At 42.6% G+C, this 22,406-nt stretch overlaps 1 protein-coding gene across 2 annotated transcripts in view; it reads left to right on the forward strand.

The window, feature by feature from the left end:
* The window catches only part of FBXL19 (F-box and leucine rich repeat protein 19), a 264,694-nt gene that overhangs the window by 123,138 nt on the left and 119,150 nt on the right, over positions 1 to 22,406 (forward strand). For both annotated transcript variants that reach the window (XM_030210686.1, XM_030210685.1), the window contains exons 9-10: positions 10,975 to 11,138; positions 15,827 to 15,988. In XM_030210686.1, coding sequence (XP_030066546.1) covers positions 10,975 to 11,138; positions 15,827 to 15,988 — 326 coding nt within the window. The remainder of the gene's footprint in view (positions 1 to 10,974; positions 11,139 to 15,826; positions 15,989 to 22,406) is intronic.

A 22,406-nucleotide genomic window follows, 5' to 3' on the forward strand; every position in this document is an offset into this window, starting at 1 on the left:
CAGCCAGTATGAAGTAGAGGAGTGATGTGATCAAAATGACATGCTGAGTGAAGAACCTTGACTGCGGTGGACTGAACAAGTTGGAGACGCTTCAAAGAATAAAAAGGAAGAGTTTCAGTAATCTATGCGAGAGACGAGTGAGTAGAGTGCATAGAAGAGATAAGTCAAGAGAGCAAAGAAAGAGGAGTGGACAACTGAGTCACTGTGAGGTTTAAAAGAGAGACGAGAGTCAAAGATGAAGCCAAAAATCTTAATAGTGCACAGTATGGGAGTGGATGACTGTCAAGAATTAGGGGGGGGGGGGGGGGAATCGAAGGAGAGAGAGAAACAAATGGCTTCACATTTTAATGAATTGAGGAACAAGTGGTTTCACTCCAAGCCAGGACAAAACCTTGGATAGACAGGAGTTATTAGTGAGCTGTAAAGTAGCAAGGTCAGTTGAGTGACAGAATTTGGATTTCAGCATAGTTAAATGGGACACAGCCATGTTCTTGAATTAGTGTAAAGAGGGGAGCAAGGAAGAGATTGAAAAGAGTGGAAGCGAGAATAGATCCTTGTGGAACACCAGAGAGAAATGCGTAGACTGGAGCAAAAGAACTGTTATGAAATAGTTGAAATTTGCGGCCTGTAAGATAACTAGAGAACCAACTGAGGACTGTTCCTGAATACCTAAAGAGTGAAGACGAGAAAGGAGAAGGGAATGAGAAACAATATCAAAGGCAGAAGAAAGATCAAGAGGGAAGACTACAACTGAATAGCGTTGATCAAGGGAGTTGCGGATAAGATAGTTAAAAGCTAGAAGACATGTCGGCGAAAACCTGACTGATAAGGTTGGAGCACATGGGTATTTTCTAGGAAGGAATCTGATAAGACAAGCTTTTCCAGGATTTTTGAGGAAAAAAGGCAGGTTAGAGATAGGACAGAAGTTAGCTGGAAGAGAAGGCTCAAGGTGAGGTTTCTTAAGAAGAGGATGTACTAAGACATGTTTCTGTGGATCAGGGACTTACCCAGAGGACAGACTGGCACAAAGAAGAAGAAGCAGAGAAATTGAGGAAAAAAGTTGGTTAACTAGCCAGGCAGGCCAGGGGTCAGCTGGAGAAGAAGAAAGCTTAAGGGATTTAACTGTGGGAGACAGGGTAGTGGCTGTACAAAGATTAAAACTATGCCAAGAGAAGAAAGAGAGGGAGAGGCAGGCGAGGAGATAGGAAGGGTAGAAGGGAGCACACAATAAAGTGAAGTGATCTTAGCAGTCCAGGCATCTGCTAGAGCGGGAAACGGCAAAACAGAGGGATTGTAACAAAGGGAAACAGTATGAACAGTGTTTTTGTGCAGATAGGGAAACAAATACACTCCCAATCTGGATGATTGGCTGGTCAAGCACACATCGCAGGACAGAGCAACAGAGTTGATACGCCTAACTGTTTGGGTGTTGGGGTTACTAGGGTTCTCCTGTTCCAGTGATTGGAGTACATAAGAGCCCTGCTCGATACATTGCAGGCTTGGACTTTTCTCCCACAAGCAAGGGCAGAGACCTTTATAGCACTGGCCTTGCAGGTCCGAAGCAGCAAGCAAGTCACAGCTCAGCAAATATTGAGATTGATGGGCTACATGGCCTCAACAGTACATGTCACTCCCATGGCATGGCTCCATTTGAGAGCGGCCCAGTGGGGCCTAGCTTCCCAGTGGTCTCAGGCAGCTGTGAATTTTATTTTTTTGTTATATTTGTACCCCGCACTTTCCCACTCATGGCAGGCTCAATGCGGCTTACATTTAGCAGATATAATCCAGATTCCACCAGAGTTGACTCACGCCCTCCGGTGGACAATTCGATCAAATTTGACTGTGGGACTACCATTCTAAATCCCACCACCTCAAAAGATGCTAACAACAGATGCATCCCAACTGGGATGGGGAGCTCATGTGGATGGACTTCACACCCAGGGAACTTGGTCTGCTCAGGAAACAAATCTCCATATCAACCTCCTCGAGCTAAAGGCCATTTGGATAGCTCTAAAGGCATTCAGAGATCAACTGCAGAACCAAATTTATTTATTTATTTAATAAGATTTGCTATATTTCTGTTAACTAATTTGCAGATCACATTATTCTAATTCAAACGGACAACCAGGATACAGTGTTCTATGTGAACAAGCAGGGGGGTAAGGGGTCCTACCGCTCGTGTCAGGAAGCAGTGAGGATGTGGAAATGGGCTCTCCTTCATGGAATGGTCCTCTGAGCCACATACCTACCAGCAAAGGACAACTGCTTGGCAGACAGCCTGAGCAGGGTTTTGCAACCAGACGAGTGGTCTCTCAGCATGTGCATAGCCTGCAGGATCTTCCAAGAGTGGGGCACCCTTCAGTGGATCTTTTTGCCACTAATTTCAACAACAAAGTCACCCAGTTCTGTTCCAGGCTTGGATCGCACGGCAGACTAGCATCAGATGCATTTCACCTACACTGGGGAGAGGGTCTTCTGTATACAGAAGAAGTGGAATGAACACCAATATCCCATGGGGAATCACATGGAGAGACAAAGAGTGGGAACAGAGTCAGGCTCTTCAAAACAGACCAAAGACGCTGAATAAGAATATCAAGCTTTACACGTTACCATGTTTCGGCATTCGAAGTGCCTTCTTCAGGAGTCTTGGTATGCATGTCTAACAATCTGGATCCTCAGAGTGTGAACTTTAAAAAGTAAAACGTAGTGGTCTTTATAAAGACCTTTGGTGGGTATTGTGAATTCTGTCACTTCTGGATGCTGCTGTAAGTCTCGGAAAAAAGTCATCCTTTTATTAAAGTTTGCTATTCTTATTCAGCGTCTTTGGTCTTTTTTAAAGAGCCTGACTCCTTTCCCACTCTTTGTCTATCCTCCAATACTTCTCAGAGAGAAGAGTTTGCTGAAACTTAAGCAAAACAGGGGAACTATGATCCTAATCACCCCTTACTGGCTGAGGCAGATCTAGTTTCCTCTTGTCCTTTGAAGATCTGTGTAGATTGGAATATTTTCCAACCCTCATCACGCAGAATGAGGGTTCCCTTCTGCAACCCAACCTCCAATCCCTGGCCTTCACGGCTTGGATGTTAAGAGCATATAATTTGAATCGTTAGATTTGCCAAAGAGCATCTCTCGCATTTTGCTGGCTTCCAGGAAAGACTCCAGTAAGAATTGTTGCTCATTTAAGATGGACTTGGGAAAATCCACTGCATATTCTAGGATAAGCAGCATAAAATCTGTTTTGCTGTTCTGGTATCTTGCGAGGTACTTGTGACCTGGATCGGCTACTGTTAGAAACAGGATACTGGGCTTCATGGACCTTTGATCTGTCCCAGTATGGCAATCCTTATGGAGGAGGTTTGCCGTCTGGTGTGAGGGTAAGGTCTTGGATCCCATCACTTGCCCTACACAAAAACTGCTTGAATACCTCCTGTACCTCTGAGTCTGGTTTGAAAACCAACTCTGTAAGGGTTCATACAAGAGTAGTTAGTTGCTTATCAGCCTGTGGGAGGTAAACCCATCTCTGTACAACCTCTAGTTATTCACTTCATGAGAGGTTTACTATTGACTAAGCCCCCTATTAAACCTCCAACTCTGTCATGGGGTCCTCACCCAGCTGATGAAAGCTCCTTTTCGAGCCGCTTGATTCCTGTCATCTGAAGTATTTGACCTGGAAAGTTATGTTTTTGGTGACAGTCACTTCAGCTTGCAGAGTCGCTGAGCTTCAGGCGCTAGTAGCTGATCCACCTTACACTAAGTTTAACCATAATAGAATAGTTCTTTGCATACACCCTAAGTTCCTTCCAAAGGCAGTTTTGGAGTTCCATCTTAACCAGTCATTCGTTCTGCCAACATTTTTCTCAATACCACATTCCCATCCTGGTGAGCGTGTACTGCATACCTTAGATTGCAAGCGAGCCTTAGCCTTCTATCTGGAGCGGACTAAAGCCCATAGACAGTCCACCCAGCTTTTTGTTTCTTTTGACCCTATCCGGATGGGATAGCCATCGGCAAACACACACTTTCTAATTGGCTAGCAGATTGCTTCTCCTTTACTTATGTACAGGCTGGGCTGACTCTAGAGGGCTATTTCAAGGTTCATAATGTCAGAGCCATGGCTACGTCAGTAGGCCACTTGAGGTCAGTCTCCATAGAGGAGATTTGCAAAGCTGCGACAGGGTCATCTGCCCACACATTCACGTCTGATTACTGCCTTGAGTAGGATACCCAATTTTACAGCCAGTTCGGGCAAGCAGTCCTGAAGAATTTATTTGGTGTCTAGAATCCAACTCCACCCCCTTAGGCCCAGTTTTCTTTAGTTCCAGGCTGCAGCTTCACAACTAGTATGTAAATCGTTTCAGCTTACTTCGTGTCCCTTTTGTCCTAGCATTGTTTTTGGTGAGCCTGGTAGCTAGGGATTCCCAGTTCTGAGAAAACAACTGGCCTGCTTTACCTCGGAGGTAGCAAAGTTACTCGCCTGTAGCAGGTGTTCTCTGAGGACCAGAGACCAAGTATTCTCACACACCCTCCCCCTTCCCCTTGGAGTTGTATTCTTTACTTCTCTAATATAACTGAGGGACCCACACTTGTGAGTTGGGCGGGAAGGCACCATCAAATACATGGTGGGACACTGGTAGAAAGTTCTGCAATAATCTCACTAGTCAGCGTCCGCACTGGGCTCTGTCGATGATGTCACCCTGCTGTGAGAATACTTGGCCTGCTGTCCTTGGAAAACACCTGCTACAGCTGATAACTTTGCTACGCCCAAATAAAGTCCCTATTCCTCAGTGAAGGGAGGAAAGTCTTAACCACCATCCCTCCTGCCTCTAAAGTCTAGCCCAATTAATAAAACCCTTTTCCCTTCTTTTCGAAAAATTTTAGAATTTTTCATCCTTGGAGAGCAGTTCTGTTCCCACAAATCGACAGAAAGTTGGAATCCTTATATAAGAGAGGCCCATATTCCTGCACACCCACATCCAGGCCCATCGAGCAGAGCAAACTAAGGGCTGAGGCAGAAAGTTACCACAGGTTGTATGAACCAAGCAGTGCAGAGATGAGTTGTGTGTGATTGTTAGCTGGTGCGAAAGACACAGCCACAGGTTGTATTAAAATGTATGCTAATGTGCTAATTTAGGTATTCCATGCAATGCAGAGAGTATGCTGCTCACTTTTGACACGTATACAATGCAAGACTTTTTTCATTAGGGTCTGGGGTGGTATAGAACATTTTGTGGAGAGAATTTCTTGTCAGTCCTTCAAATTTAACTGTCGGTTTTGTCTTGTTTTGCAAGAGGAAGGAAGCTTCTGCAAGGTTTAAGGGCAAATTGAAAATAACAAACATGTTAACGTGTTGGGACAGAACCCAAACTGAAAGCACACATTGGTGCTTGTTCTTCTGCACCTTGTTGCCACATTAAGGGGGCAGTGGTATAAGTTGGTGCCTCCTTGTAGGTGCCCCCTATGCCACACAGAGAAACTCTAGTCTATAAAAGAATCTGGGAGCCCAGATTCTGTTATAGAACACCTAGTGTAACCGGTACCAGTTCACCTAACATTTAGATGCCCGCAGTTACACCAGCCCTAAGTGTGGCTTAACTGTGGATGCCCAGATATAGCAAGGACGTGCTAAATTACAATGTTCTGTAAGTTGTACACATAAGTGACAGCACTATGTAAAATGGGCTCTAGAAATGGGGTAAACTTTCTCCCGGGTGAAGGGCTCTCCAAACAACCAAAAGCTTCTTTTCTGTGCAGAGCCCACTGGATTCCCTCTTTTACACAACATGGGATCAGCCACCCAACTGAAATGCCCTTCAATTACCATTGGAGCTATCTCTAGACCAGCTATCATCATCCATGTTTTGTGAAAGAAAGTGCCACTCTGCCATTGGGGAAATATATCTATATCAACCAATATTTCTGTCCCTCTACCATCCGCATATCGCACTTCAATGTCATTGGCGTTCTTTCCTTTCATTTTTTATGCAAAATTTTATTTATTGTGCACTGCTTTGATCTGTTCCTCAGTAATGGCGGTATATCAAGCTCTTGAATAAACATAAACATGTCTCAATGAAAGACACATTCTTATATAGGAGTGGTTAGGGTGGTGGACTCTGGTCCTGGGGAACTGAGGAACTGAGTTTGATTCCCACTTCAGGCACAGGCAGCTCCTTGTGACTCTGGACAAGTCACTTAACCCTCCATTGCCCCATGTAAGCCGCATTGAGCCTGCCATGAGTGGGAAAGCGCGGGGTACAAATGTAACAAAAAAAATGGTCACCCCTGTGGGGTGGAGGCATGGTAACAGCTTCCTGTCCAATTCCGTTTATGTTTATTGTGATCCAGTTTACTTTAGTAATTTTTTGCATGTCTTGCAGCTAAGCTGTTGCTGCTCTTTGTTCCTGCAACACAGTAAGCACTTGAAAATACTTTTCTGCAAAGCTCTAAATGCAATACAAATTGTCCATTTTGCACATTTTGACATTTGAGACAACAACAATAATTCAAAGATCACTTTTCTCCTATGAAGCGCCCTTTTATACTTGGTTTCCACCCCAGGGATCACTCTGCTTACCATCCAATATAGTGCAGTTTCACTAATGCCCCCAATTCTCTCATACAGTTCTTACAGAATGTTTTCTTGACCCTTGCATTCCAGAAGCAATGCAACATTTCCTATTCCTCCCCCTTCCCCTTAAATCTCTCATGCCTCTTATGTGTTAATTTTTCCATTCACTTCTTTCTTCTTTCAAAATGCCACAATTTCACGTTTCTAGCAACACATCATGTCTGCATGTTGTTTAGGTCTTATTTTTTTTTCTGATACCATCCCCAATAAAAAGAATTTGATTCCTTTCTCACCCAGGATTTCTGCTAATTGTCCAAGACTCTCTGCCACTCCCTCCCAGAACCCCTTTAACTTTGCAGAAAACCGCCTACCTCCAACAGCATTCTGACACCTCTAGGTATATGGACAATTCTAGCTTTGTCATATACCATCTATAAAGTATGTTATATGTATTTTCCTTCATAAGTATACACACTGAAACCTTACCCACTTCTGCAGATATCCTTCTCCAAGTAGTTTCTGCCAATTCCTCCCCTAAATCTTTTTCCCATGCTCTCATAAAGTTAAATTTAATGAACCCACTTCCCTTCAGGAAGCTATAACATTTTATAGTTGACCCCTTTCATTTGTGTTCCATTGAGCCTCACAAACTCTCAAGCCATTTTTCTTCATAAAATGTTATATTTGCATTACTTAAAAGAAAATCCCCTGCTGACAGATCTTACTATTCCTGAATTTTGGCAAATTTTAAATACCTTCCTTAATCTATAAGGTGGCCAAACCATGTTAACCCCTTCCTTTCCTACCTCTCTTGTCACCAGAAATTACATTTATAGCTTAATTGAAGCCAAATTATTCACACCCCCCCCCCCTTGCCCATTTCCTTCAACTTTACTTCACTCAGACAAATGTTTTGTGAACAGATTCTGGAGCTCCCACTTCCATCCATCTATCCTTCCTCCTCTAACAGTGTAAGTATTTCAGGATATAGTTACCATGCTGCACCTGTTCTGTCCTCGCAGCTGAGTTAAAGTTTCCCATTTCCCAATCCAGAATGTTTCATCTATGCTGCTAAGTAATTTAGCCTATAGTTTGACAAGGACAAACCACCCCCTTCCCTCTTCTTTTACAGAATGTATCTAAGGGGGTCCTTTTACAAAGGAGTGCTAGCGGTTTTAGCGCATGTTTAAAATACGTGTGTGCTAAACATTAGATGCCCATATATTCCTATGGGCGTCTTTAGCGTGTGCTAAAAATGCTAGTGCGCCTTGTAAAAGACCCCCTAGACTTCTTTCTCCCCAAATGATTTGAGAAATCTTGTTTTGCATTGAAGCTAACACCCCTTTAGGGAGTCCAAAGGCAAAAATTGGAAGAGGATCGGCAACCTCAGTAACATGTTCATATTTATTACTGTTATTCAACCCCACCAGGACAGGTAATTCTCCTGTCCATCTTTATATGTAAACCGCTTTGGTTGTACCACAGAAAGGTGGTAAATAAAATCCTTGACCTTTTATATTTTAAAAGACTGCCATAATTGCACTTATTTAATTTCCCTAAATCTACCACTAACTTAATGCACTGTAATTTTACTTATTCCTTTGTCCATTCAAATGGAAAATGCCTTTGCAAATTCAAAACACTGAGTGCCTCATTCATTCTTATGCAGAATCCCACCACCCTCTCAAAGGCCTTAGTTCTTTTATCAATAACCGGAAAGGATAGCAAGGGATGTGTTACATACAATAAGACATTGTCTGAAATCATTTCGATTTTATGCTCCGGATTGCTCACTCTAATCTCTCTTGTATCCTGTTTTTCTCCCAATCCTTTCTGCTAGTGGTTCCATGGGATATGCTCCCTGTTTCCTCTGTTGTTCATAATTTCCATCTTATTCCCCTCTTGAAGTCAGATGGCTCAGAGTAGTCTCCATTAACTTTTACCCTCATCTTGGCCTCTCATACATCTTTCTTACCCATGTACTTCCCCAAACCTCTTCCCTACATTTCTCCCATCAAGAACCCTCGGTTTTCCCTGCCAAGTGCCTTTCCAGTGTCCACTGCTAGCAGCACTTTCTGGTCCCTCCCCTCGTGTGGTGCCCACACTTAGGGGAATGTTCTCTTTATATTATCAGCCCCCTGTCTTCCAGGGATAAAGCTGGACTGATCTAAATGTACCAAATGTGAGATCTTGCGAGACAGTCTTATTGCCAAAATCTTGGCCAGGAATTTTACTTTCAATATTCAGTAAAGAAATTTGGGCTGTATTCGCTGCACTGGTATCCTCTTTTGAGAGGAAAGTTATACCTGCAGTTTTTATTGAAAGTGGCAATGATTAACTTTTCAACAAACTATTAAACAAATTGGACAGTGGGTCTCCTACTTCCTCTAAAATGATTTATAGAATCATGTCATGAGCCCTTCTAGTCCCAGTGCCTCATCTATGGCAGATTTTTGTCACCCTCTCCACCTCCATACCCAGTAGAGGTTTTTATTCTCTCCTAGGCTTTCTAGAATTGGGAGGCTTGCTAAAAATTGTGTGCTTGTCTCATCAGTGTAGTGCATATTATCCACTTCCCCCTTAATTTTGTGCACATTAGTGGGCAACTTCCTCATTTTCAATCTCCTTTCCCACAACCCCAGTTTATTCCTTAATTCAAAAAGTCTCTCTTTCAGCCTGACTAACTGGAACTCTATATGTTCTGATATTCTTTAATTTTATTTCTTACTTGCTCTAATTCTTGGAGAATTTCTTTTGCTGAGGTCTCCTTACATTTTTTTTCCTCGAATAAGGCCGATTTTTCATAATTCTTCAATCCCTCTTGTGCTCTCAACATTTTTTTTCCATAGCCCCCTCCCATTTAATAGCAACCTCTCATTCTTGGCCCTTGAATGTGTTTTCCTTCAGCATAACCACCGCCCACCACATCCTGTTAAGTTCCTTGAATAGTATTTAAATGCTTAGCATTCCATGGCCCCACAACACTGTTTTAACTGTATTAATGCCCCTTCACTTCTTCCCACCCCTCAGTAGATACAACCCCCCCCCCCCCCTTTCCCCCATCTTTGCACCTCCCTTCCAAGGTTGCCAACAATTGGGCGGCTTTAATAAGTTTCCTGCAGGCACTTTTCAACAGACATAGGTTGCGACTTTTTGGGCTGTTTCCAGCTCTGTCAAATTTGGTGCTAGAATGAGGCTTGGTGCATCTCGAGCCTCATTCTGGCTCCAGATTTGACCAATAGGAGGATGAGGTGGGGGGGGGTGAGGTTATCAGTTAATGATGATGACTCATCATCCGCCCTGTGAGAGGTGGTGGTACCAGTGAGCAGTCACCATGTGGGATTGGAGGAAGAAGAGAGAAAGCACACCACACAGCAGCATAGCTTGTCACAGTAATGACCATAAGGGAACCACCCCTCCCCACTCCTCAGATAGCTTGGGCTATTTTGGGCTCCTTTCGGGTGCGGATTGGATTGGGAGATTTTTTGCTATCTAGCCACCCTCCTCTCTTCCCCTCTCTTTTCTGTGACAAACATTCAGTAGCTGTCAGGCACACCTATTAAGAGGCAGAGAAATGAAAGAGGCAGGAGTATGTTGACATGGAGCATTAGCAGCCATTAAGAATCAATGGAGCTGGAAGAGGAGATAATAGATGATAACATTTGGTATGTTCAAATTCTTCTACCTAAGAAAAGTGACTGGGAATTAAAAAGGAAGAATGTGGGAATGAATGATGGGAATGGCTTCAGTTTTATCCATTCTTTTGCTTTGGACTGCAGCTTCTGCCTCCTGGACCCCCCACATGCCACTCTGTCTCTTCTGCCCTACTGCCCAGGTCTGCTATATCATGATGGCACTCTGAGACCAGTTCTTACCTCACTGTGGTATTGATCTCTACTTAAAACTCCTCTTCTTTTTGGTCAACTTCTCCCTTATTGCTGTATTGGTCTGGATGACACACTGATTCAGTCACTAGCAGCATCTGATGCTGAGTAGGGTGCACTATCCAGGGTCTTCCCTCCACTGCTGAATGCTTCTGCCACTGCCTCCTTATCTCTCAATCTGAAGAAACTTTTTTAAGGTCCCTTGCCTAATTTTGTTGTTGTGGACATTACTGACCTTTCCTTAGTCAGGTTTTTTTTTTTAATCTCACTACAGCTGTTCTGAACGACAAGGTTTTCAATCAGCAGAATTTTTAAGCTGTCTCTTATTGCAGCTTGCTGATTAAGTTACCACTGTGAGGAATGATGTAACTACCTCCCCATTGACTTTATAAAATAGGTATCTATTTGCCTTTCTTAATTAGGTGACCTATTATAAATTTATCCTCAGAGTGATTATTATATCACGTTTCCATCTGTTCTGATCCTTTGCTTTGCCTATTCCTCCCTTGTCTATTGCGATAGGTGTTGTGACAAGTGTCTCTGGACACACATCGATCTGAGCCGGCGAAAGTCCATCACTCCCCCCATGCTGAGTGGTATTGTGCGGCGGCAGCCAAGCAGTCTGAACCTCAGCTGGAGCAATATTTCCAAGAAACAACTTATGTGGCTTATCAATCGACTGCAGGGTAAGAGAGGAATACACTAGGCTCTGAATGTGGCAAGCATTTGGTTGTGACTGAGTTTTTAGATTCAGAAAGTTTGTTGTATAATCTGACAGTATGAAAATAGGCTTTGATGCCTCAACTTCTGACTGGTAATGTGTAGTTGTGCAAAGATGGATGTAAATCTGTCTAAGGACTAACTGTCAAACCAAACAAGAAGAAGAAGCACCCCTACATAAGTCAAACAGACAAAACGATTGAGTAGGGTTGTATAAATAGCCTTCTAGGCTAAGTCCAAAAGAAGACTCCGAAGATGAAAAAAGAGATCAATCTTTATTGAAGCATCAGATTAAATAAGTACTCGACACGGAGCTGTATTTCGGCATGTAACATCTGCTTCAAGACTTGCAGAAACATTTCAGTTACTCCTCTGTATATTGCTCATAATAGAGCTTTTCTGCACTGATTTAATCAGACACAACTATTTGTTTTGAGCTCTATATCCAAAGCGCTGGATGTTTTATTTATATGTATTCTTTATACTTCCAGTGCTCTTATGAGCAGTATACAGAGGAGTTTCTGTGACTCCTGAAGCAGATGTTACATGCTGAAACACAGCTCTGTGTCTAGTCTTTATTCAATTTGATGCTTCAATAAAGATTAACCTCTGTTCCATCTTCGGAGACACCTTAAGGACAAACTGTGACATAAAGTCCAACTGTACAAAGAGGTTTTGACTGCTAGTATTACAAAGACAACTGCTAACTGACAGGTGCTTGACAGGCCAACTGTTCAGTGACTGCTGTATGCACAGAAGAACCATTGCAGAAAGCTTGCAATAGAGTTGTTTGGTATTGGCTTAGCACACCAGTTCTTAATGCAAGCTGAACACACAAAGTTTGCTCCTTATGCAGTAAGCAAATAGCTTGCTAATTACCACAATGTTAAAAAGTGGGCACTGTCAGAAAAAAAATAGTGCATACTGCCACAGGAGTATGCAGCTGTTTGCATGCATTAAAGAGCAAGATGTCTCCCTTCCTGTCACTCCATAAGTGAGGATTGGCTCACATACTGACAGGAAGGGATACTTAAAAAAAATGTTATTTATTTAAAAATGTATAAACCACATGATCTACAATCCTCACAGCTAACAATAAAACATACATAATAAAATACATATATAAAAATTAAATCTTAAAATAAAACAAATATACAAACATACATCATTACACCAAATTAATATACATAAGTTAAAATTAAAAACCTCTCACCTCAAATAATACTTCACCAAATATTAACTAAGCAGAAAATATTTTTCTCATCAAATAGTCTGTGAGTTAGCACCAAAAGCTCTCTGAAATGCACGTCTTTAAATGTTTCTTAAACAGTTCTTTGTTCTTAATAGATCATAGAGAAAATGACAGAGTGTTACACATCTAAGGGCTAGCAATATAAAAAATAGAATTCCTATATTTGTGTAACCGAGTTGGAAGGAAGGTACAGCCACTAAATTTGAATCAGCTGATTGTAGAGCCTTGGTTGATTGGTACAAATGCAGGTTCGAGGAGACTGCCTCTGGTATAGTGTTAATCAAAACTTTAAAAACTAACAATAAGACTTTGTGCTAAATTCTAAATTCTATGGGTAACCAGTGTAAGCGAACTAAAGAAGTAGAAACATGGTCAGATCTTGAGAGGCTATCTAAGACACGTACTGCTGTGTTTTGTGCCACCTGCAATGATCTCAAGGTTTTCTTAGAAGATCCAAGTAATAAACTATTGCAGTAGTTGAAATGAGGTACAATTATACTCTGGATTATCAATCTAAAGTTAGCATATGTTAAGTAATCCCTCACTCTTCTCACAATTTTCAGTTTGTAGAAGTTCACACCTATCATCTGACATGATATAACATGACATAAGTGCATGATATTTATTTACTTGTGATATTTATATCCCACATTATCCTAAACAAGTTTGAGTTCAGTGTGGCTTACAATAAACAGTATAGGATACATAACAAAGAATAATGCCTGAGAAAGTAATTTGTTGTAAGAATCAAATTTTACAATACAATATGATAAACATACTGGGATAACTATGGATGTTTAACATTTAGAAAATCTATTATGAGTGAGAAATTATATATGAAGCAAAGAGAAAGTTAATGGTAAATAAAGTAATAACCAATTCAGGTAATAATTGTTTGAGATATGGTCGTTCTTTGTGAGGGTTTGTTTGAATAGGAATGATTTGTGGATTTTGCAGAATCTAGTATATTCCTGTATATTTCTTATTTTGGGTGGTAAGGAGTTCCACCATTTGGTTCCTAGGTAAGTGAAGTCTGCAGAGTGGACAGTTTTGTAGATCACTTTTTTTGCAGTTTGGAAGGTGTAGTCTGAGATAGTTTCTTGCCTCATATTTAGTGTTTCTTTGAGGTAAGTTTATTAATGGTACCATATAGTCTGGAGCTTGTGCCATTTAGTATTTGAAAGATAAAGGTACATAATTTGAAGGTGATTCTCGCTTTGATGGGAAACCAGTGTAATTTGATTAATAAAGGGGAGGCACTTTCAAAACAAGAGATTTTATATATGAACCTGGCTGCAGTGCTTTGAGCTGTTTGGAGTTTTTTTTTTTTCAATAGGTACTCCTTACAGCCAGCATATATGGCATTACAATAATCGAATTGGGATAATGTTATTGATTGTACCAATAGTCTGAATGTTTCTGATGGGAAATAGGGTCTGATCCTTTTTAATTTCCAAAGAGACCTGAAAGATTTTGTGATTACTGAGGAAACATGATCAAAAGTTAAATGTTTATCTATAATTATACCTAGAATGTTCAGATTATTGTTAATGGGGAATGAAGTGTTGTCAGTTGTGAAACTGTTGTAGTTGTTTTGGTCAAATAGGTTGGTAATGACCATGAATTTAGTTTTTTCTTTACTTCACTTTAGTTTGGATGCTGAGGCCCAGGTTTCCATCAAATTTAAGCCAAGGTTTACCTTTTGTAAGATGTATTTAATGTTCTTTTTGAAGGTTATGTATATGGTAACATCGTCAGCATAGATGAATGTTTTGAATCCTGCTGTTTCTAGTCTGTTGCCCAGTGGTGACATTATTACATTAAACAGAATGGGTGATAATGGAGAACCTTGAGGGACTCCGCAGTCCGGTGACCAAGGAGAGGATAAGGTTCCTTTCATTTTCACTTTGTAAGATCTTGATTTCAGGAATCCTTAAAACTATTTGTGGACTGTGCCACATATACCAAAGTTGTCTAGTATGTTTAGTAGGATATTATGATCTACTACATCGAATGCACTAGACATATCTGCATTATTAAGATCTTAGACCCTATGCTAATATGACATAAGTAGTTATATTCCATGAAACCTGGACAGCTCGACGTGGATTACAAAGTGAAAGAGAGTTGTGAATACCCCAAAGAATTGTACTTGCTCTTTCATTGTCAGTCTAGAATCCAAAAGTACTCCTAGTGTCAGTAATTTGAATTTTGATATCATCTAGAAGGATTTTGGAACATTTAGTAACCGGACCACCTACTAGGAATATCACTTGTGTATTTTGCCATGTTCAGTTTTAAGTAATTAGCTTTCAACCATGTATTAACAGTTTTTTTTCAAGAACAAATACAACAAATTAATACTTTATACAATAGATTTTTTGATTCTGCAAAAGAATTGGATGTTACCCAGACTTCCAAGTAACACATAAAGGTCTTAAAAAGATATTTAAAAAAGCTGTGGATAACGCAGAGCCCTAAGGAACCCCACATTCTGAATCAAAAAAAGGAGGATTGTTGTTGTCCTCTTGTTAACACAAAATTGTCTTGACAACAAAAAAGATGAAAATCATTGCCATACTTGTCATCCTATTCCAGTTGCACCTAACCACTGTAGCATGTTGCTTCCCTCTGAATCTGGGTCGATTCTACCTCATAAAGATGCCCCCTGATCCTCTCCCCCCCCCCACCCCCCACACCAACTATCAAAAAATATCCCTGGTGGATTTGGACCCCCCCCCCCCCCCCAATCCTAGAGGCAGGCCCCAGGACCTCCTGTCACATATCTTAAAGAGGAGGCAGGAGCAATACTTACTTGTTCCTGTCTCCATGTTGCCATCTTCTATAGTGGAGGGAATTGATCCTATGTGGTGCATCCTAAAATGCATCTTGTGAGGTCAGTCTGCTAAATAAGGGACGACCAGGGATTTTTTTGTGATGGTTGTGGTGAGGGCAGGGGGAGAAGTTTTAGGGGATTAGAGATCAGGGAGCATCATCTCTATTGTGAGAGATCAGTGTTGGGGGCCCATAGAGATTAGCACATCAATCAAAAAAGAACAGGTATTAAAAATATCTTCAGACACTACTGCAAAAGAATGAGCTTAACCCTTCTACACCACCATTTTTTTTTTTTTACTGCCCGACTGGGATTCAAACCCACCACTCTGTGATTACAAGACCAGTGCTCTAACCACTTGGCTACAGTTTCACTCCTTGCTTGAAGTTTTATACAGGGTTAGCTTCTGCACAAAATCCTTTTCTGCATTGCACAGCCAGAAAATTGTGTACAAATGTTGCACTACCCACATGCTTGCGTCTACGCTAGCTTTCTGCATCGGCCCCAGAGGCAGGATCTGATAGTTCCTAAACTGAATTGTAGTGTGCTTCTTTCTCTCACTGTAGGGCTAAAAGAGCTGTTGCTGTCTGGCTGTACCTGGTCCTCTGTCTCAGCTCTGTGCACTGCTTCATTTCCCTGCCTCAGGCTGCTGGATCTCCGCTGGGTAGAGGATGTGAAAGATTCTCACCTCAGGGAGCTCCTATCACCTCCCGCTGATACTAAGCCAGGTAAAGAGACAGAGAGCAAAGGAAAAGAGGGAAGTTCAACTTGGCTTGTCAGCAAGGTAGTGCTTGAATGCACCCTTCTTTGGGCTGATGACCAGAAGCAATGCAGGCACTGGAGGCTATTAGCGCCATATTAACTCCTGCGTTTGCTACCACCCCATGATCAAAGCCCCTGAGCACATGAAACAACGTGCTCGCAGGCTCTTGACTGCAACTAGCATGCACATGCATGCTAAACAGGGCTCTTAGCACAAGTAGCACGCAAATGCATGTTAAACATTTTCCTCCCCAAAGATCAGTGGGCAGCGCACCAAACACTGGCGTGCTGTCCACGGCAAACCCTATGCCAGCTTGGAGCTGGCATAAGGGTTTGCAGACCATTGGGGAGGAATGATGAGCCCTACCCAGCATGCATTTGTGGGCTAGCAGGCCCCCCAATACAGCCCCCCCCCCACACCGGAGCAGGAGCCCTGACCCCCCCCCCCCCCCCAAGCCAGCAAAATGGGGGCTGAAAGTCTGGCGGACCTCCAGTCCCCCTGACCCCACCTCCCCCACTGACACAAGTTCACCCTAGCCCCCCCTCCAAAAGCCCTGGTGGTCTAGCGGCCCTCTTCTCCGCACCCCCATACCTTTATTGGATGAAGGAGGTAGTACACTCCCTCCTCTTCCATTGTCACCTTGAAAATGGTGGCACCTAGCCCTGCCCAGTGAATCCTGGGATACACTGGGCGGGGTTTCACACCATATATGAGAGTTTTTCTCTTGTGTGAAGCCCCACCCAGCACATCCAAAATGCACTGGGCAGGGCTGGGCGCCGCCATTTTCAAGGCAGCAGTGGAAGAAGAGGGAGTGTACTACCTCCCTCCTCCAACAAAGGTACCGGGGGGGGGGGGGGGGAGAAAAGGGCCGCTAGACCACTAGGTTGGGGGGGGGCTTGATTTGTGACCCACCGGCTACCAGGACTTTTTTTTTGGGGTGGGGGGTTGGGGGGCTGGAGATCTAGCCCCCTAACCCCCCCTCCCCAAAAAGCCCTTCATGAGCTTGTGTCGCGTTAAGGGCTTCCTCATTATGAATGTGCTAACCAACACTGACTAATTACCGCATCCATGCCCGTTCTCCACTACAACACAGCCCTCCCCCCAAAAATAAGAAAAATAAATACTTATTTTTATTTTATTTTTGTTACATTTGTACCCCGCGCTTTCCCACTCATGGCAGGCTCAATGCGGCTTACATGGAGCAATGGAGGGTTAAGTGACTTGCCCAGAGTCACAAGGAGCTTCTGTGCCTGAAGTGGGAATCGAACTCAGGTCCTCAGTTCCCCAGGACCAAAGTCCACCACCCTAACCACTAGGCCTCTCCTCCACTTAGCGCAGGTAGATAGCAAAACTAACAGGGTTTTAGTGCATCCTGCGTTAAGCATTTTTGTTGCGTTAGGCATGCATTGGTGCCTAACAGAGCTTAGTAAAAGAACCCTTATATGATTACAAGTACGTAAGATGGATGTTTTGACTGTTTCCCAGACCGGGAAGTCCTTCTGTCACCACAGGATCACTTTGACTTCTGAAATTACAGTCTGTGTAGTGTCCTTCAGTTACAATTCCTGCTTGTCTCACTGTGTCTCTCTCTTGGATTCAGATGTAGTAAACTTCATTGGCATGACACTTCATACATGCATCACCAATGTGATATGTTAATTAAATAAAATAACAGAAAACAAATGTGTACTATTAGTAACGGTAAAGTAACATTACAGAGTATGGGAGGATCAGTAAAGAAGATAATTCCCGGGTTCTGCTGCCGATTTGCACTGTTCCTATTCAGGTTACATTTCTGGCCAGATGGCAGAATACCTGAACTCATTGCTGTTTGCCATATTTCTCTGAGGGTTGAGCCGAGTTCTTCATGAGCATTTGCGTCTTTTGATGATGTGTTGTCTCTGTTTACTCCAGGTCTCTGAAAACCTTTGTATTTTGCATAGTACGGGAGGAAATGTATTTTTGTTTCTGTGCCTCCAGTATTGCACTTCATAAAGAGCCTGGTGTCCTGAGGTTCCCAGCTCGATTTGTGTCTATATATTTCATTTCTAATTTGCAACCCTTTGTTCTGTATTAGGTAACAACTTGTTTTGTGTTCTGCATCTGTGACAGAAGTGAGTGATCTGTCTTAGTCTGACTTGTTCTGTTTTCTTGCTAAAGATTTAAAGACTTGAAGCAGTTCAGAAAAAAGCAACGAAAATGTAGGGTGTTTACATAGCAAGACGTACATGGAGATACTTGCTGAGAAACAGGGGTGATATGATACAGATGTTCAAATAGTTGAAAGTTATTAATCCGCAAACAAACCTTTTCCAGAGATGGGAAGATGGTAGAACTAGTGGGCATGAATTGAAGTTGAAAGGGGACCAACTCAGGAATGATATCAGGAAGTTTTTTTTTCACTGAGAGGGTGGTAGATACCTGGAATGCCCTCCCATGGGAGGTGATAGAGATGAAAACTGTAACGAAATTCAAAAATGCATGGGACAAACATAAAGGAATCCTGTTTAGAAGGATTGGATCTAAAGAAGCTTAGGGGAGATTAGACATGAAAGCTGGTGCTAGGCAGACTTCTATGGTTTGTGCCCTGATCGAAACTGAATAGACTTGAGTGGAGCTTTTAAGGAGCTATGACAACAACTTCAGAAATTTTAGACCAAGGGTAGTGCTGGGCAGACTTCTACGGGCTAAGCCCTAAAAAAGGCAAGAATAAATCAAGATCCGGTATACATATGATGTATCACTTCCAGTGGTGTAGCCAAGGGTGGGCCCAGGCCCCCACCCACTTTGGGCTCAGGGCCACCTAGTAGCAGCATGCCTATGATGTGGCTGGCAGGGATCCAAGCCCCACCAGCCGAAAACTCCCAACAACTCTCCGTCCTGCATACTTTGTAAATAGCAGATCTTCGCCTGTAGCGAGCAGCGACTGATACATACTGTTCGCACCGACCCTACAGCCTTCCCTCTGATGTATTTCCGCCTATGCAGAAACAGGAATTTGAATCGGAGAGAAAGCTGTGGGGTCAATATGAGCAGTGTGTATTAGTTGCTGCTAGCTGCCGGTGAAAACTTGCTATTTAAAAGGTATGCGGGGGAGGGGAGATGTTTGAGAGACCATATTCATTCATTCATTTGATTATTTGTATACTGCTTAGACCTAAGCGGTTTACAGCTTCATGTTTTACAGGTACTGGGTCTGTCCCTATTGGGCTCACAGTCTAGGTAGTACATTGTACGACTATTGTACCTGGGGCAACAGAGGGTTATGGCATGCAGGCGAGAGAGGGAGAGACCAAATCACTTGTGGGAAAGGGCAGAGTTCTTCTGCCCACCCATCTTGGGCCCAGGCCCACCCAAAATTGGGTGTCTGGCTACACACCTGATCACTTCATACCACATATTTATTTATTTATTTAACACATTTATACCCCACATTTTCCCACTTAGTTGCAGGTGCAATGTGGCTTACACAATACCGTAGAGGCAGGCTCCGGTTCGGTAAAATACAAATACACAATATAGTAGTAGGCATATGAGCAACCTAAATAAAAGCAACAAAGAAATAAAGAGGGGGTGGTGATAAAAGTCCAATACGATCCATAGTTTTGCTGTGTCGCAGGAAGTAGAAAGTTAATTTGGGTCAGGGGGTAGGCCTTCTTAAACAAGTTGGTTTTCAGTGACTTCCTGAAGTTAAGATGGTTGTGGATAGATTTCACGGGTTTGGGCAAAGCGTTCCACAGTTGTGTACTTATGTAAGAAAAACTGAATGCATAAATTGATTTGTATCTAAGTCTATTGCAGTCTGGATAATGCAAATTTAAGTAAGTTCATATGATGAATTTATCTTGTTGGGCAGACTGGATGGACCATACTGGTCTTTTTCTGCTGCCATCTACTATGTTACTGTGTTCCAGTCTGTACCTCCTAGGAAGTGGATTGCTGTTGTACAGCAAAGGTTCTCAGATCTTACCTAGTACCCCCATTATGTGCAATTCTCTCCTATGAATATTCATTAGGTTAGTGTTTCCCAAATTCTGCGCTGCGGCGAACTCACAGGGGTGCTGCTGGACAGATGGGAGTTTCACAGGCAAGTGCCAGGACATCACTTAATATGTCAACATATTCAAAGAAAGTTGTATGGAGTTTCCGGAAATCTACATGGCTGGGACAAACTACCACTCACAGTTCAGCTATGATTGGTCATGGAACCTGTCTGGCCCCTAAAAGGGTGATCCTAATTGGGAAGCAAGGAATGAGGCTCTTTGTTTCCAAATCAGGATCGCCCTTTTAGGCGCCAGACAGGCTCCGGTGACTAGTCACAGCTGAGCTGTGATTGGTAGCTTGTCCCAGCCATGTGTGGCAGGAAAACAGCGGTCCTCTGTCGGTGAGAAAACGTTTGTACGCAGCTGGCAGAGAGAAAGAGATAAAGGTAAGCACAGTTAATCCTGCCCTGTGAGAATGGCAAGTAAAAAAAAAAAAAATCACGAAACCAAGGGGAGGCTTCTGGGTTAGCGACAGGCACCATGTGGGAATCGCTGTCACTGCCAGGGACCCATTCAAACAGAAGGAGAATTGTGGGTGGGATGGTGGAGGAAAGGAGAGATGCTGCAGGAGGAACGAGGGGCATAAGTGCTGGACATGAGTTGGAGGGGGAAGGAGGGTTGAAATCTTGTATATGGGGGTCTAGGGGAGGGTGAGATGCTGCATGGAGAGGGGCCAAAGAGGGAGAAATGTTGGACATAGGGGTGGAGGGAAGAGAGAGATGGTGCATGGGGGAGAGAGGGAGAAATACTGGACATGTGTAGTAGCGGGGAGGTGGTAGTAAAGACCTGTGTGTGTGGGGGAGGGGGGGGGGTGCCGCAAAAAATTTCTCAGACACTAAGGGTGCCTTGAACCAAAAATGTTTGGGAATCACTGCATTAGGGATATCCTGAAAACCTGACTGGCTGATAGTCTCCCAGAACAGGTTTGAGAACCACTGTTCTTAGAGCATGTTGTAGTATTGGTAGTGCTGCTTTTTCATAGGTAGATTTTTTTTGTTGTTTGAGTCCTGGGTGTTACTGCAATTTTGATATAATAGGTTTGCTACATAGATGGTGATCATGTGTGTTCTCTTTTTTTTATTTTATGTTTATGGATATCTATTCAGTTACAAAGTAAACTCGGGAAATTTACCGATCAGTTTTAAACACTTTACAAAAGGAACATGCAAATAGCAATGAGAGAGAAGGCGCCAAAAAATACAAAAAAAGTCCAAAAATATTCTTTAGAACCCCTACTATAAAGCCTCTGAGTTACAATAACATAAGAAGAAAATTAAGGGGGTCTTTTACAAAGATGCGCTAGCGGTTTTAGCTCATGGTAAACATCGGCTGGCGGTAAACATTGAGACGCCCATTATATTCATAAGTACATAAGTATTGCCATACTAGGACAGACCAAAGGTCCATCAAGCCCAGCATCCTGTTTCAAACAGTGGCCAATCCAGGTCACAAATAACTGGCAAGATCCCAAAAAAGTACAAAACATTTTATACTGCTTATTCCAGAAATAGTGGATTTTCCCCAAGTCCAATTTAATAATGGTCTATGGACTTTTCCTCTAGGAAGCAGGCCAAACCTTTTTTTTAAACTCTGCTAAGCTAACCGCCTATGGGCATCTCGGTGTTTACCGCCAGCTGATTTTTACCATGAGCTAAAAACGCTGGTGCGGCTGTGTAAACGGTCCCCTAAGTTATTTATCTTTTCAGGAATTCTCCAATTCTAGTAGACCGAAAATATTATCTTGTCCCTGGTGAGTAATCAGGCCACTTACAAGGACACCTAAGCAAAAATGAAGCTGCAGTATTATCAGTTGGAGAAGCTGTCTTCTATGTGCTTCAGTTACTCTGAATACATCAGGGAACAGATTATTTGTTTTTAAAAACAAATAAGGAGGAACTTCTTTTCCCCCCCCCTGAAAAAATATTTTCAGTACATTCACTTTATCAACTTCTTTAATAAAAGTGACAGGAAGGGTGAACCTGGTTGAGATGATGCTAAAAAAGCAATCAGATCTAGTCCCCCTGCATTAGTCACCAGATCCACACCCTTTAGTTTCATGCCTAAATGCAACTTCTGACAAAGTGTAATAAAGTTTCTCCGAGGACAAGCAGGCTATGTTATTATCAAAAGTGGGTCGACGATCCGCGTCGGCCCAGGAACCGGTAAATTGGATAGCAAAATGTTGCCATAGCCTTGTGTTGCACCCCACTGCCCATGCACAGAGTACCTTTCCATCCGTAAGGAGCATTGGTTTCTTCTGCAGCTCCCTTTTGCGCCCAGGAAAAGAGCCTAATTCTGTGCATATGACTGTTTCTTCGGTTTTTCCTTTAGTTATTTTAT

Source organism: Microcaecilia unicolor, chromosome 7 (assembly GCF_901765095.1).
Source record: "Microcaecilia unicolor chromosome 7, aMicUni1.1, whole genome shotgun sequence".
In the NCBI taxonomy this organism is placed as follows: domain Eukaryota; kingdom Metazoa; phylum Chordata; class Amphibia; order Gymnophiona; family Siphonopidae; genus Microcaecilia; species Microcaecilia unicolor.